This window comes from Bufo bufo, chromosome 6, assembly GCF_905171765.1.
Source record: "Bufo bufo chromosome 6, aBufBuf1.1, whole genome shotgun sequence".
In the NCBI taxonomy this organism is placed as follows: domain Eukaryota; kingdom Metazoa; phylum Chordata; class Amphibia; order Anura; family Bufonidae; genus Bufo; species Bufo bufo.
Genome location: NC_053394.1, coordinates 67,434,588 through 67,448,106, shown reverse-complemented (window position 1 = coordinate 67,448,106; position 13,519 = coordinate 67,434,588). Strand labels below are relative to the sequence as shown.

The 13,519-nt window shown below is 41.4% G+C and overlaps 1 protein-coding gene across 3 annotated transcripts in view; it reads left to right on the top strand.

The window, feature by feature from the left end:
- BTRC (beta-transducin repeat containing E3 ubiquitin protein ligase) overlaps positions 1-13,519 on the top strand; it is a 225,254-nt gene that overhangs the window by 182,192 nt on the left and 29,543 nt on the right. For all 3 annotated transcript variants that reach the window (XR_005779466.1, XM_040435099.1, XM_040435101.1), the window contains 2 exons: positions 3,524-3,634; positions 9,173-9,251. Coding sequence is in view for 2 of the 3 variants with exons in the window: in XM_040435099.1 (XP_040291033.1) it covers positions 3,524-3,634; positions 9,173-9,251 (190 nt within the window). In the remaining variant the exon portion in view is untranslated. The remainder of the gene's footprint in view (positions 1-3,523; positions 3,635-9,172; positions 9,252-13,519) is intronic.

The following is a 13,519-nucleotide window of genomic DNA, read 5'->3' as shown; positions in this document are numbered from 1 at the left end:
CTTTAATAGGAAGTCCAAAGGTGGCGCTAATTAGGCAAATAAGTCGAGATCTCAAGGAGAAAGAAACTATCCTTCAAATTCAGGACAGGAACTGTCCAGGAGTTTCTGGGTTCAACGCCTGACAGCTGAAGGGCAGCAGAAGTACCAAAGGGCCTCAGTCACTTTGTTTTTAGGGTTCACATCATGTGAGACTCCTAGTGATGTACCATAAGATGGGAAAACTACACTAAAGCAGATCGGTCAGGAGACTATGCTACAGTTATGCTAGGAGGTATGGGATGTGCTCCCTCATGAATGCTCCCTACTTAGAACTATATGTCCAGTGTATTCTTTGATGGCTCCTATTAGCCAAGTGGCACAATATGTTTTTTTTATGGCGGTTTATATAATAGGAGAGCAGACCAGTCCTTATACAATGCTGTTCTTACATCGGGGAAGCATAGTCAGAGGATGGATCTACTTTAAGAACTGTACATTAGGCCCTGTTCACTTTTCCTTTTTCCCATGCTCTCCTTTAGTTTTTACAGCAGGGCTATTCCTGCCATCAGAAACCAGAACCTAGACAAAAACCTGACCAACCCTGTTCTAAGTCTCCAGACTCTGTCGTACCTGGCTCTGTCAGAGCTGAAACCATAAGATATTATTACCAGGCCCTTACAGTGTTTTTCAGTACTTAGGCCCAGAATTATTTCTGACAGTCGGGTAAAGTAGCAGTCAAACAACCAAACGGAGTACAGTAGAAGCAGAATACAGCAAAACGTAAGATAAAAGCAAGACTATATGTGCATGGCTGAGGGGAAGCTACGGGAGAATTCTGGATTATTCCAGGACCTAAATTGTGCAGATCATGTACAAAAACCTAGCAAAGTGTGTAAACTATAGCATGTCTGTAAAAGGAGCCAGAAGAAAATGACTAATATTAGATTATATAAAGGCACTTGGTTGCCATTATTACTGCTAAGTACAGTGTCTCGTTGGAGGAGCGAGTTAATAAAAGTAAGGGGGAGCTATTACTATTTCACAGCACTGTATACTTCAAGGGAGTCTGTCACCTGGGCGAACACTATCATGCTAAATACATTGCCTTCTAGTGCTCCCTCCTGGTATAAGAAGCTTACCTTTTGCTAGTTACTCTGATCCATCTTCGTTAAGAAAATGCTCTTTTAAAAATCCTTATACAAATTAGCAATTCAGTGCACCAAGGGAGGGCCGTGCTGTTCGGTGCACCACCGCCACTTTCCCCTCCCAGTGTTGCTAATTAAAAGGGCCAGGTATGATCCCTTCTAGTCCTGAAATCCCACACCTGAGCAACAGTTGGGTGTTTGGTTCATTCCCAGTTTAGGTTCCACCAACTCTTCTGTTCATGCGCTGAATTTCAATCTATTGCCGCAGGGGCTGCTGGATTTTTGGGCCAGAGGGGATGATGCAGGGGAAACCAAGCCCTGTCAATCAAGCAAGAGTGGGAGGTGCCTGGAGCAGAAAGTGCTGGACCTGTGGTGCACTGATTGCTGCAGCCCTGCCCCCCGGTGCACCTAATTGCTAGTTTGCATAAGGATTGAAAGAGCATTTTTTCAACTTTTCAATGATGGTAGAACAGGTTAACGAGCAAAAGGTCACATACAGTCACATTATACAAAAGTCAGTTCACATCACCGGTAACTTATCCGGCATTACTGGATACTGCAGTTTACCGCTGGACCCTGTAGGCTCTGGCAGGATTTCAGATGCCTTCCAGCATAAGTTCCGGGTTTTGGCCAGACCAATACCGTTGCATGCAGCAGTTTCTGGCCTGCTAGAACCCGGCACTCATGCCGTAAAGTGGCCAGATCGCATTATAGTCTAGGGCAGGGGTAGGCAACTCCATCTGTTGTGAAACTACAACTCCCAGCATCCATACTTACTCTGCTCTTCTCCAAACTCTCATAGAAATGAATGGAGCATGCTGGGAATTGTAGTTTCACAGCAGCTGGAGTGCCGAAGGTTGCTGATCCCTGGTCTAGGGATTTGGTGCTGTATGGTAGTATCCATCAGTGCCGATCTGGTAAAACAACCTGCCGGTTCAGTTTACCAGTGATGTGAACTTGGCCTTACATGTATACATTATTTTTTTTCCACTGTGGTATGGAACTGAAGTATACAAAAATGGCCATCAAGAGACAGAAGCCTTGAACCTTCTATATCTCCATGTTCTTATAACCTTCTTTCTGGGTCCTTTTAATACTATATTGCTGTAGAATAAAGATTTTATATCCTACTTTTGTCAACAGTGGGAGTTATATCCAATTATTAATAACACAGCAGGAAAAAAGTTTTGAGTCTTTACTGGGAAGCAGCCAATCCATTTCTTGAGGGAGCCGTTATTTCATACTCAATATCTAAGCGAAGAGAAACTACACAGTCAATAATGAACAGTGAGGCAGTTGATTGTGCTGGATGATGAATGTGAATTTCTACATGGATATCCAGCCCCTAAATAACATTGTAGAAATAAACCACTTTCTAACGGCTTCGAATAAACAGCCCTTTTCACATAAGCGTGTATTTCTGCGCACGGCCAGCTTACAAACTCTCAGGATTACCGGAGACTCATAAAACGTGATGAGGTCTTTCAGTTGATTAATGGTTGGGAAGGCTTGGCTACGTTGAAATGCATGATGGGAGTGGTTTTCCTTCAGACTTCATCAGAAGACTTGTAGCAGTAAAAGTATGGTAAAGAAATTAAGGAAATTGAGTAATTACAAATCTACTGGTGGTGGAAGGGGCGGCCATGTTGTGGTGGACGGTTCACATGATCTATTGCTATGATCAGAGTCATCATTTTAAGCCCCAGTGCAAATTTGGTAACCGGACACCCAACCTGCCGTGTGCCCATTTATAATACTCATGTGGGAGAAGGGTCTTTTGGTTTCCCCAGTTCCCCAGACATCGTGGCCCTTCGGTGGGGGGCTTCCATCTGTGTTTGCCGGTGGTAATGCAATGTATTTCAAAATGTTATTTGGCTTTCTCTGCAGAGCTGAATTCATTGTTCTGTTGACTTCAGAGCTGTGCAAAACTTGTGTTGCCTCTGGAACAGTCCACCGGATCCCCTTAAGTGAAGATATGAACATAGCCTAAAAGTGTAGTAGGAAAAATTATGTTAGCTGCTTAAGGGTGCACTGTCAAGGGTTTGTGTTGGGCTTGCTGCTTCCAATAGCAGGTAGCAGAATTGTGAGTGCAGCTCTGGAATATAATACAAGCTGTTACTAAGGAATCAGATCAAGATATGTTAATAAAATCCCTCAACATGTATACTATATTTATTGTAAATGTTCAGGCACATGTTCACCAGTTTACACGTAAAAAAATGTAATATAAATATAATATACATTTTGAGTGATTTTATTAATGTGGTGGGCATTTAAAGTGATCTGGTCCAACTTTTGATCCATCAGTCAATAAAGTTATAGATATAGCTTTACATTAGTGATTGACAAGTTGTAAAAGGGCTACGTTTCTTTTACTGTAGAGTCTCTGTTCTTTTCAGGTTGTGGGACATAGAATGCGGTGCTTGTTTACGGGTTCTTGAAGGACATGAAGAGCTGGTACGATGCATTCGTTTTGACAACAAGAGGATAGTCAGCGGAGCATACGATGGGTACGTACATCTGTCCTTTTCCCTTTCTCCTGACTGACAGTTAAAGAGAGCAGAAGTTGGAGCAGTAGCCAAACTTTGGTTATCATGTTTGTTTTATTTAGAGAGATGCAGAGAAGATACTCCTTGAGGTGTCCATCCAAAATTTAACTGAAGGGTGGTCTTCTCATAATATGATATTGAATTTTCAGAAATTAACAAAAGGGTTATTTTGGAATGCATGTTCTGTAAACAAGGCTCTACTCGTATCTGTTTTTGTGGTTTTCAATATAACGGAAAACCATAGCACAGTGCCAGATCCGTCAGACTGCAGACATTAGCGGCATCCGAAGAACCCTATTAGCTCAGAATTGGGTCAGTCATTTTGATGGAAGAATAGTGCTGCATGCTGTGCTGCTTTCCCTATCAAATATGACTGATTCTGGGATGGAGCCTTAAGCGCCAGCGAGCATGTACACTGCCATTTAATTCAAATAATATAGGGCTGAAGGAGATGGCCATGCCTTGTACTCGGCTGTCTCTGGTAGTCCCATAGAGATGGATGAAGTGACAGCGCACTTGCTTGACTGCTGTTCTGTTCAAACGGGAACATGGGGACCCCCCCCCCCCTTCCTTCACAGAACTAACAGTTATCCCTTATCCAGTGGTTGTTACTGGAATGCCCCTTTAATTCAGAAGCGACAACTGACATAGCTGTCCTTCCTGTTGTCACAATTCTAAAAACGGCCACCTCAGTTGTGCAGAGAATAGCCAATATACTTGTAATCTAAAGAAAGGTCATGGCCAAACCTTGGGTACAACACTGTTCTATCATTTACTTAAATATGGCCATTACTGTCATTTGGGTGAAAAACCTTATTAACGCGGACCTACCACCCAAAAAAGTATCAAACAGTATATTACCATTTTTTCCCTCTCTCCTCATTTCATTATTCACTTTCCTTATTTTCAAAAGTTCTTCCATTATTGCTGTTGATTATTCTGGTGTTTGATATGCAACTTGAGGAACACATTTGACAACTGGGCAGTCCTAGCCACCCAGTGTCCACTAGGTGTGAGTTTTATCTGCATGGTAATTGTCCAGTGAGAGAGGACCGTGTCAGTAATGATCTTCCTGTCCTCTCTCTTCTCACAGCTGGACTCATAGAGTTTTTTCTGTTCTCTCTGATTCTTCCACTGCTGATGCTGAATTGCATCCAGCAATGATCTTCAGGACCTTCAGTTCATTGCTGGCCAGCAGTAGAAGAAGTGACTAGAGGCACTGGTCAAATATCTATATTTATCCTATAATGGTAACAGTTGAAGTCAACTGAATGGAGAATGGTTAGAAAATGAAAAGTGTGCAGCTTCTACATGGCATACAGTTTGTATCACAGTTGTTATCACAGATCATTTGCTGGGAATTGTCTTTAAAGGGGATTTTATCCTGAAAAGAACTTTGACCAGTCCATATTGGTCCTTGAGTTCTTCTCTTGTTAAAGGAACACTGTACGTCAAAAATAGTCTAATCAGATATTGATGACCTTTCCACAGGATAGGCCATCAGTTAAAAAATCTCAGAAAGCCCCTCTAATGTGCAGGTTTATTATTATAATTTTTTTTTTTATTCTGTTCTGTTTAGTTATGTAGCGATGATGTGGAACCATATAACTAGGAAGAAGTGGCCTTTAGTGGTCTGAGAAAGCTGAGTGGTGGCCAACATTAAGGGCATTACAACTTCTCTAGAGGTTTCACCCAGTTTTCCCAGACTACTACATACCCATTCTTCTTAGCCCCATGGCACTGCATAACTAACCTCATTTGAAATTCAAAATTATGGGAACAATCAGTGACAACCACTCATGGGAGCAGTCGTGGTGCCCTTTTCTTGTCAATTAATGCCATGTCCACCCGAAACCCTTTGGCACTCATGTGTCCGTTCACAAGGCAAATTTTTGTCTGTGGTTCACCTTGTTTTTTCAGCTCCAATTTAATGGTTTGATGAAGAAGATGAAATGATTTTGTTCGTAATTGCAGTTATGCAAAGGAGAAGCCGTAGGTAAAAGACTTCATGAGTATGAATTGGGGCAGGAGGAATGTGTTGTGTCTTTCTCAGATGCCATTAAATGCTCCATTAATTAACATCACCTGTTCTCGTGCCATTTGTCTTAGTTAATTTTAGAAATGGGTGGCAAAAATATTCTTATTTTTCATTCGGTTGTAACGAAGCTGAAGCATGTTTCATTAGTGAGAGCATTTATCAAAATATACTCCTGATCTGTTCACCACGGGGCTTCATTATTGAGGCCCTGCTCTAATTAGCATCAGTTAGATGACAGCAGCGCTCACTCATGTTTCATCACATGACGACTGCTCGTTACATACTCACACGTTATGGACAGTAGTGCCATTGTCCATACCTGGAGACACGGGAGACATACATATCAAGTCCAGGAAGCGAGCCACTTACACAGAGGCCAACAGATCATCAAAATAATATCTGCTCTCCATTGAGACTCTGATTGAACTTCAGCTTTGCCAGGTGGGCAACCTGGTGGTAAATACAAACTTGCATTTGCAATTTATACCTTGCTGTCTTTTCAGTGCTTGCTTTGTAGAGCATGTTTCATGGAAACATCTTTGATCCCAATATCATTGACACATGATGCAAGGAATGAGCCCTCAGGATCAGGGCTATCTCCAGGTCTGGCCAGTCCTTGTCCAGTAGAGTCTTGTGGGCCCCTTTAATCCAAGAGGGTGGTACTGAGGCTGTCCCTTCCATGTTGGTGATTTCCTCATTTACCTGTTGTCCTGTGCAGTCTCTGTTCATCTACTTTTTTTCGTCCCGTGCTCCCTCATTTGCCACGTTGTATCCCTGACAATAGAGGAGTGGAAAGCTGTGGACAACACACTGGGAAGTGTTGGGATGCAGCAGTGAGTGCGGTAACTCTTTGGGTAGTGGGGGAGACAGCACTGCTGGCACAAAGTAACTGGGCAGAGAGCAGCCTGGATTTTTGCATTGCTCCAACGCATCTAAAAGAAAAATAAAGTAAGTAGCCTTATCTGAACTGCTTTGTATCTACGGCTTCTTAGTAGTTCTAGGTGTCTCTATGGTTACAGACTACCAACATTACCCGTGTAGTCTGATCCTGTAGTAATGCTCCCTTCCGGTTAATCTACCGAATGTATGGTAGAGCACAGTGTGCAATCATGACATATAGTCCGCATGACAGCCACCATTCACTTCAATGGGTCCTCAGAAAAAAACGGAAATTACTCCATGTGCATTCCGTTTCTGTATGTCTGCATGTTGTTCCTCAAAAAAATAGAACATGTCCTATTCTTGTCCATTTTGCGGACAAGGGCAGGCATTGTTGCAATGGATCCGCAAAAAAAAAGGATGTCACATGGATGTCATTCCTTTTTTTTTTTTTTTTCAGATCCGTGTTTTGTGGACCGCAAAACACATACAGTCGTGTGTATGAGCCCTAAGGCTCATGCACACAACAGTCAGGGCTGCCAACCAGAGTTTTTCTTTTTTTCTGGAAACTTATCCCAAAAACACAGACAGACGTTTTTTACGGACAAATTGTAAAAACAATATTGATTGATTATAAGTAATAAATGTCTATAGCTAATGATTACCACCAAAATGATCTAGCTAAGTACCACCAGCCTCAAAGAAATCACGTGTCTATTTTTTTTTTCACGAACACAGGAAAAAAAGCCGCCTGTTTTTACAGACTGTCCAAAAAATGTCTGCACTTTTTAGCAGTTCACATTCCATGTGGAGTCCACATTTTTGTGGCCCCATAGAAATTAACCTCTTAAATACCAGGCCTATTTTCATTTTTGCATTTTTATTTTTCCTCCCTACCTTTCAATAGCCATAGCTTTCCGTTCACATAGCCATGAGGGCTTTTTTTTAAAAAATTTAATTTTTTTTGCAGGACAAGATGCCTTTTGTTAATAGCACCATTTAATTTACCATGTCTTGTATTGGAAAACGGTAAAAAAAAATAAAATTATGGGGTAAAATTAAAAAAGGAAAAAAAAATTCCACCAAGGTTTTTGGTTTTTTGACATCATGGCGTTCACTGTGCACTAAAAATGACATGTCGTCCTTATTCGGTAGCTCAATATGATTAGGGCAATACAAAACATATATCGTTTTTCATTTGTTTTATTACTTTAAAAAAAAATTGAAAACCTATCAAAAATCTCTTTGCATCGCCATTTTCTGACAGCCATAGCTTTTTTATATTTCGGTCTACAGAGCTGTATGAGGGCTTGTTTTTTGCAGAACAAACAGGTTTTATTGGTACCTTTTTTGTGGTATGTATGACTTTTTGATCACTGTTATTCAGTTTTTACTGGGGGGGGTTACAAGGTGAGTAAAAAATGGTAAAATAAATCGTGTTTTTTTTATTTTTTTTTATTTTTTTCGTTACAGCGTTCACCACACAGGAATAAAAAAAAATATATATTTTAATAGGTCAGACATTTTTGGACGTGGCAATACCGAATATGTTTATTTTTTTATTGTTTATATATGTTTATATGTTAAATTAGGAAAGGGGGGTGATTTAAAGAGGACCTTTCACCTATGTCAGGATACTTAGTTCACAATGTTTTTCCAGGTGAAAGGTCCTCTTTAAACTTTTTAATATTGTTGTGTTTTTCACTTTTTACTTAATAAATATTAAGTTCTATTAAGAACTTGGGATCTTTTGATTCCTTATCCCATTCACCCTATTAGAGATCTATTAGGGTAAATGGGATTTTGACACGCTCCCTGTTGAGCTGTGCCTCATGCACAGCTTATCAGGCAGGTTACTATGACAGCCCTGGGAAGCCTCAGCAGACCCCAGGCTGTCATGGTAACTGATCAGAGCCCCGCGATTTTCATTGATGTTCCCCATTATTGCGGCCGGGTGTCTGCTGTATTATACAGCCAGAGCCCACCGTGTATGGAGCGAGCTTACCATAGCAGCCCACTCCATAGAATTGCAGATTTGTTGTCTGTCTTGGCACGGTTGCTATAATTTTGTGGGTCGCAACGCAACCACATTTACTAAAATTGGTCTTGATGTAGCAGTGCGACATTTTAATCTTGCATCGCCACAAATCACCATGTATCCTTTGCCTTAGCAATGTGTTAAGCAACCCTTGGAAACCGCTATCTTTTGAATGCTATCTGTTTTCCTGCTATGAACAATGTGGTGCATATACCTATATGACTGGCAGTGACCAATAGTGCTACCATCTGTTTTCAGTATTATGAGCCTGACTTGCAAGAACAGTTTTTTATGCACTGGCTGAATTAAGCCGCTTTGTGGACAGTCACTTGTATCCTTTCCCTTTTGCCAAAATGACCCCTTTAATGTCCTTCAGGCATATAACAAAGTAATTGTACACATTGTAAATTAACCTACGTGTATCGCTTTTCACCATATGAGCTTATTCCCCATTTCAGCATTTAATTTGCTGAGAACTGTTCTCGTTTTATTGTATCGTCTCTTCCTATTGCTCACAATCTATAACTTACTCTCTGGCTTGCAGGAAAATTAAAGTGTGGGACCTTGTGGCTGCGTTAGATCCGCGCGCTCCCGCAGGGACACTTTGTCTGCGGACACTTGTGGTAAGTATACAGAGATTTGTTGTGTTGGCTGCTCACAAGCATTAAGGCATTAAAACACTGGAGTAACACAATTTGTTTAAAGTCCCATTATTTAATGTGGGAGATCTCTTAGGATTACAGATTATTACATTGCATTTCACCAGGAAATATTGTGAGATTACAATTAAGTAATAGTAATAAGGAACAATAATGGTTGCAACAAAAGTCCGATATGATGTTTACATATCTAGTATGGTAGTAGTATATTTTTATTTTCATTTTTTCTTCCATCAGAAAGGGTTTTTAAATTTTGGCAGTTTTTTTTTAATTATTTTTTTTAAAATTTATTTTGTCAGTACTACGCATTACAAATTAGATGCTAAATATTGTCCTTCTTTAGCATTCAGCACCAAGAGATAAATCCCCTACGTAGATAGGTAACCTATTGTCAATTTACTATTGCGGTTAGAGGAAGATGTTATCTGCAAGTTAATCCTCAATATTAATAGTAGATGCAGAATTTGGATGACAGTATGACAGCTCTGTCTTTCTCTTGATAGGCCTTGAAGATGTCCACAGAAGAGCATTGCATTGATTAGTTGAATGTGTTGTGCTCTTATGGAGTCACTACTGGGTGGGGGTGGCTCTTTCTGGTCTCAGTGATGGTCTGACTGAGAGTGTTAAGTGAGACAAACAAAGTCCAAACAAAGAGGAAGTAGAATATATGGAGTGACTCCAAAATATTATATCCAGAAAACCATCCACCTGATTTTAGTTAAATAAATAAAAAAATGATTGCATAGAATAGTTAATATCTGCTAAAAATTGTGATGTGTGTCTCTTTAAACACTAGCCGAAATTGATGCTGCGTTGCATAATATTTTCTTTTCAGAATTGAAAGTTGTTCTCCCAGGGAATTAAGAAAATGAAAATACTTAAATATTACTTTATTATAAATATATTCTCAAATATCTTTCATTATTTATAATGTCTCGTTTTGTCTGGGGAGCAATCATCAGGGAAAACAAAATGGCCGCTGTCCCATTAGTTCACACAAAACCTGTCCTGATCACACATGAGGACTTACAACACTGAGGTAAAGAGCTGCCTCATCCTCCTCCTCTCTACTTGTCAGGGATTAAGGTATATTTCCACTGGACTTGGGGGTCGAGTGGAGGGGTGGACTGTAGGCGCAAAAACGCAACCAGAGTTTTTTTTTACAAACCAATAGTTTTTTTTATTGTTATCGTGACAACGCGTTTCGGGGTTCTGCGGACCCCTTTTTCAAGTCGGTGGGTGATGCTGCTGGTGGAGAGTGCGCTGCTCCCAGCTCCTGGCAGGTGTGGCGTCCAGATGCTGCCAGGAGCTGGGAGCAGCGCACTCTCCACCAGTAGCATCACCCACCGACTTGAAAAAGGGGTCCGCAGAACCCCGAAACGCGTTGTCACGATAACAATAAAAAAAACTATTGGTTTGTAAAAAAAACTCTGGTTGCGTTTTTGCGCCTACAGTCCACCCCTCCACTCGACCCCCAAGTCCAGTGGAAATATACCTTATTCATTGACCCAGACGGCGGCTTGGCCCCCGCCAAAGGGGAACGCGGATTCACTCTTATTCACCTCCATTTCAGTTACACCGAACAATAGGTGCAACAACAACAGGTGAGCAGTACCACTCTTCCTGTTTTTTCGGAGGCTCGTCTTTTAACTTATTTACCCTATGAGCGCCTTTTTCTTCCCGTGGCCACATTTTACTTGTCAGGGATTATGATCCTGAATACAGCTGATAAGACCTTTAGCTGAATCTTTGGGGAATGTAATTCATGAGGAGACATGAAGTACAGAGAGGGCGGACAGGACAGACTGTGGTAATGCAGACTGTAAACAAGTGCTGCTGCTCATTAGCCACTCCTCACAATTCTCTCATGTCTCCTCATCTTCTCCATTCCCACAGAGATTCACCTGTATTCAGGATCATGAGAGGAGGATGAGGCAGCACTATGGCTCATTGTGGTGAAGTAACTTGTCCTGTTTGATTAGGACAGGTTTTGTGTGTACTGATGCGGTGGCCATTTTCTTTCTCCTAATGATTGCTCCCTAGAAAAAAAAAAAAGCCATTCTAATTAATGAAAGGTATTTGAGACTATATTTATTATAAAATAATATTTAAGTATTTACATTTTTTTTAATTCCTGGAGAACCCCTTTAATGCAATACTACTTAAAGACCTGCAAACATCTGATCGTTTGACCGTGTACTTTTACATGTTATGGGTTTTGGCACATTCTTTGTATTGTACAGAACAGTTGATTAGTGATACATAGTATCGGAGAACAGACTGCCAAAAGGCTTTCATTTCATTTTTACCAAGTGCTACTAAGCACAAGCCTCTCAATTTGTTACTGAAGTTGATGTGAAACAAGATCTGTGTAATTGCGGCCTCATCCAGGAACCATTATTTTCCCTCTTGGCAAAATTTCACTGCGGCCTGTTAAGTAGAAGCACACTTGAAAGGACGGGAGCTGTGGTTTTTGTATGGCTGTGACCACAGGAGATCAGAATTTAGAGTGCTGCCATTATGGCCGTCCAAAATTAATCTTGGCTTAGTACCAGGAATGGAATAGCCTCCTATCGCTTCTGTTCAAATTGCAAGCAGTAGGGGAAGGTTCATAGTTCATGGCTGTTGATTGCAGACTCATTTGTCTTCGCTTTGAAGTTTATAAGACGTCGCAAGTCGTCTGCTTGATCCGGCGTGATAATGTTATGACTCATTTTTATAGCTTGTGGTCTGAAGATTAGTGCGTCGTTAGACATTTGGACAATGTCGTTACCTAGCGATATCGTACAACACGTTTTAGAATCCGTATAAATGTAATGACAGGATTCTTACATAGAAGGCAGGTGTCGGGAGATGGGGAGTTAAATCCTCAAGTTGTGCAGCTGCAACAAATCTAAAATCACCTGCAACCCGCTGCCAATGTGGGATTTTAATATTCTGGCAACATTTTTTATGACTGATTGAATTTGTGAATTTTTTTGTAAAGGATTAAAAAGAAAGTGTTTCTCTTCCCCCCCCCCCCCCCCCCCCCCCCAGAAAGATCGCCACTCTTGTCCATGAATAAGTCTGGTTTTGCAGCCCAGTCCCATTGTAGTGATAGGGGTAAAGCTGTAATTGCAGACACGTCCTGTGGACAAAAGTGGCACTGTTTTGGAAAAATAATTAATGGGGTATTCCGGTTATATCAGATCGGTGTGGTCCTGTTGCTGGAACCCCCATCGATCACAAGAACGGGGGCCCCATCTGCCCTGGAGCACACACCCTGAAATGGATGGGGTGGCTGATCAGGAAAACATGTCGCTGCTCTGTCCATTTCAGGGGGCTCCACTGAGTGCAGGGCCCCGTTCTTATGATCAGTGGGGGTCCCAGTTGAAGGACCTCCATGATCTGATAGTTATTCCCTATCCTTTGGATAGGGGATAACGTTTTATAACTGCAATACCCCTTTAAGACATGTAGCCATACAACCCTTTTATTTGTTTGCTCAGTTTTATTTCATTTTTATTGCATAATCCGATTTTTATTTGAAATGTAATTTTGCAGTCAGAAGTAAAGCAGTAACAAGAAAGGAACAGGGTGCCTTGCAGGTTACATATTGTGTAAGATTTCAAATATATTAAAGGGGTTGTCCAAGTTATATTTATTGATGACCTATAGGTCATCAATATCAGATCGGCGGGGGTCCGGCACCCCCGCCGATCAGCTGTTTGAAGAGAAGGTGCGCGCCGCTGCCTCCTCTTCACCGTTTACCTTCTAGCCGTAGCATCTGCAGCTTTCAATATTCCTATACAGCGAGCCGTACCATTGAAATTAATGTGACGGCTTGGGTGTAATTACACCTGCTCACCGATGCAGATGCAACGGCTAGAAGGTAAACGGTGAAGGAGGCAGCGCTGGCACGGCGCACGCCTTCTCTTCAAACAGCTGATCGGCGGGGGTGTCGGACCCCCACCAATCTGATATTGATGACCTATCCTGAGGATGGGTCATCAATAAATATAACTTGGACAACCCCTTTAATGCATTTAAAATGTTAGACTGCCCTCTGCTGGAGACAGGAAGGTTATGATAGCCTTATGAAGCCTAACTTAGGGTCCAAACTACAGAGGAATATTGTAACTAGTCATTTAAAGGGGGAACTAATCCCTGAAAACACAAATACATCCGATCCATAGTGCACACACTACCCTACTTTGTATTTCCCCTAGTCCTCCCCCATCTTTGGCGACAAG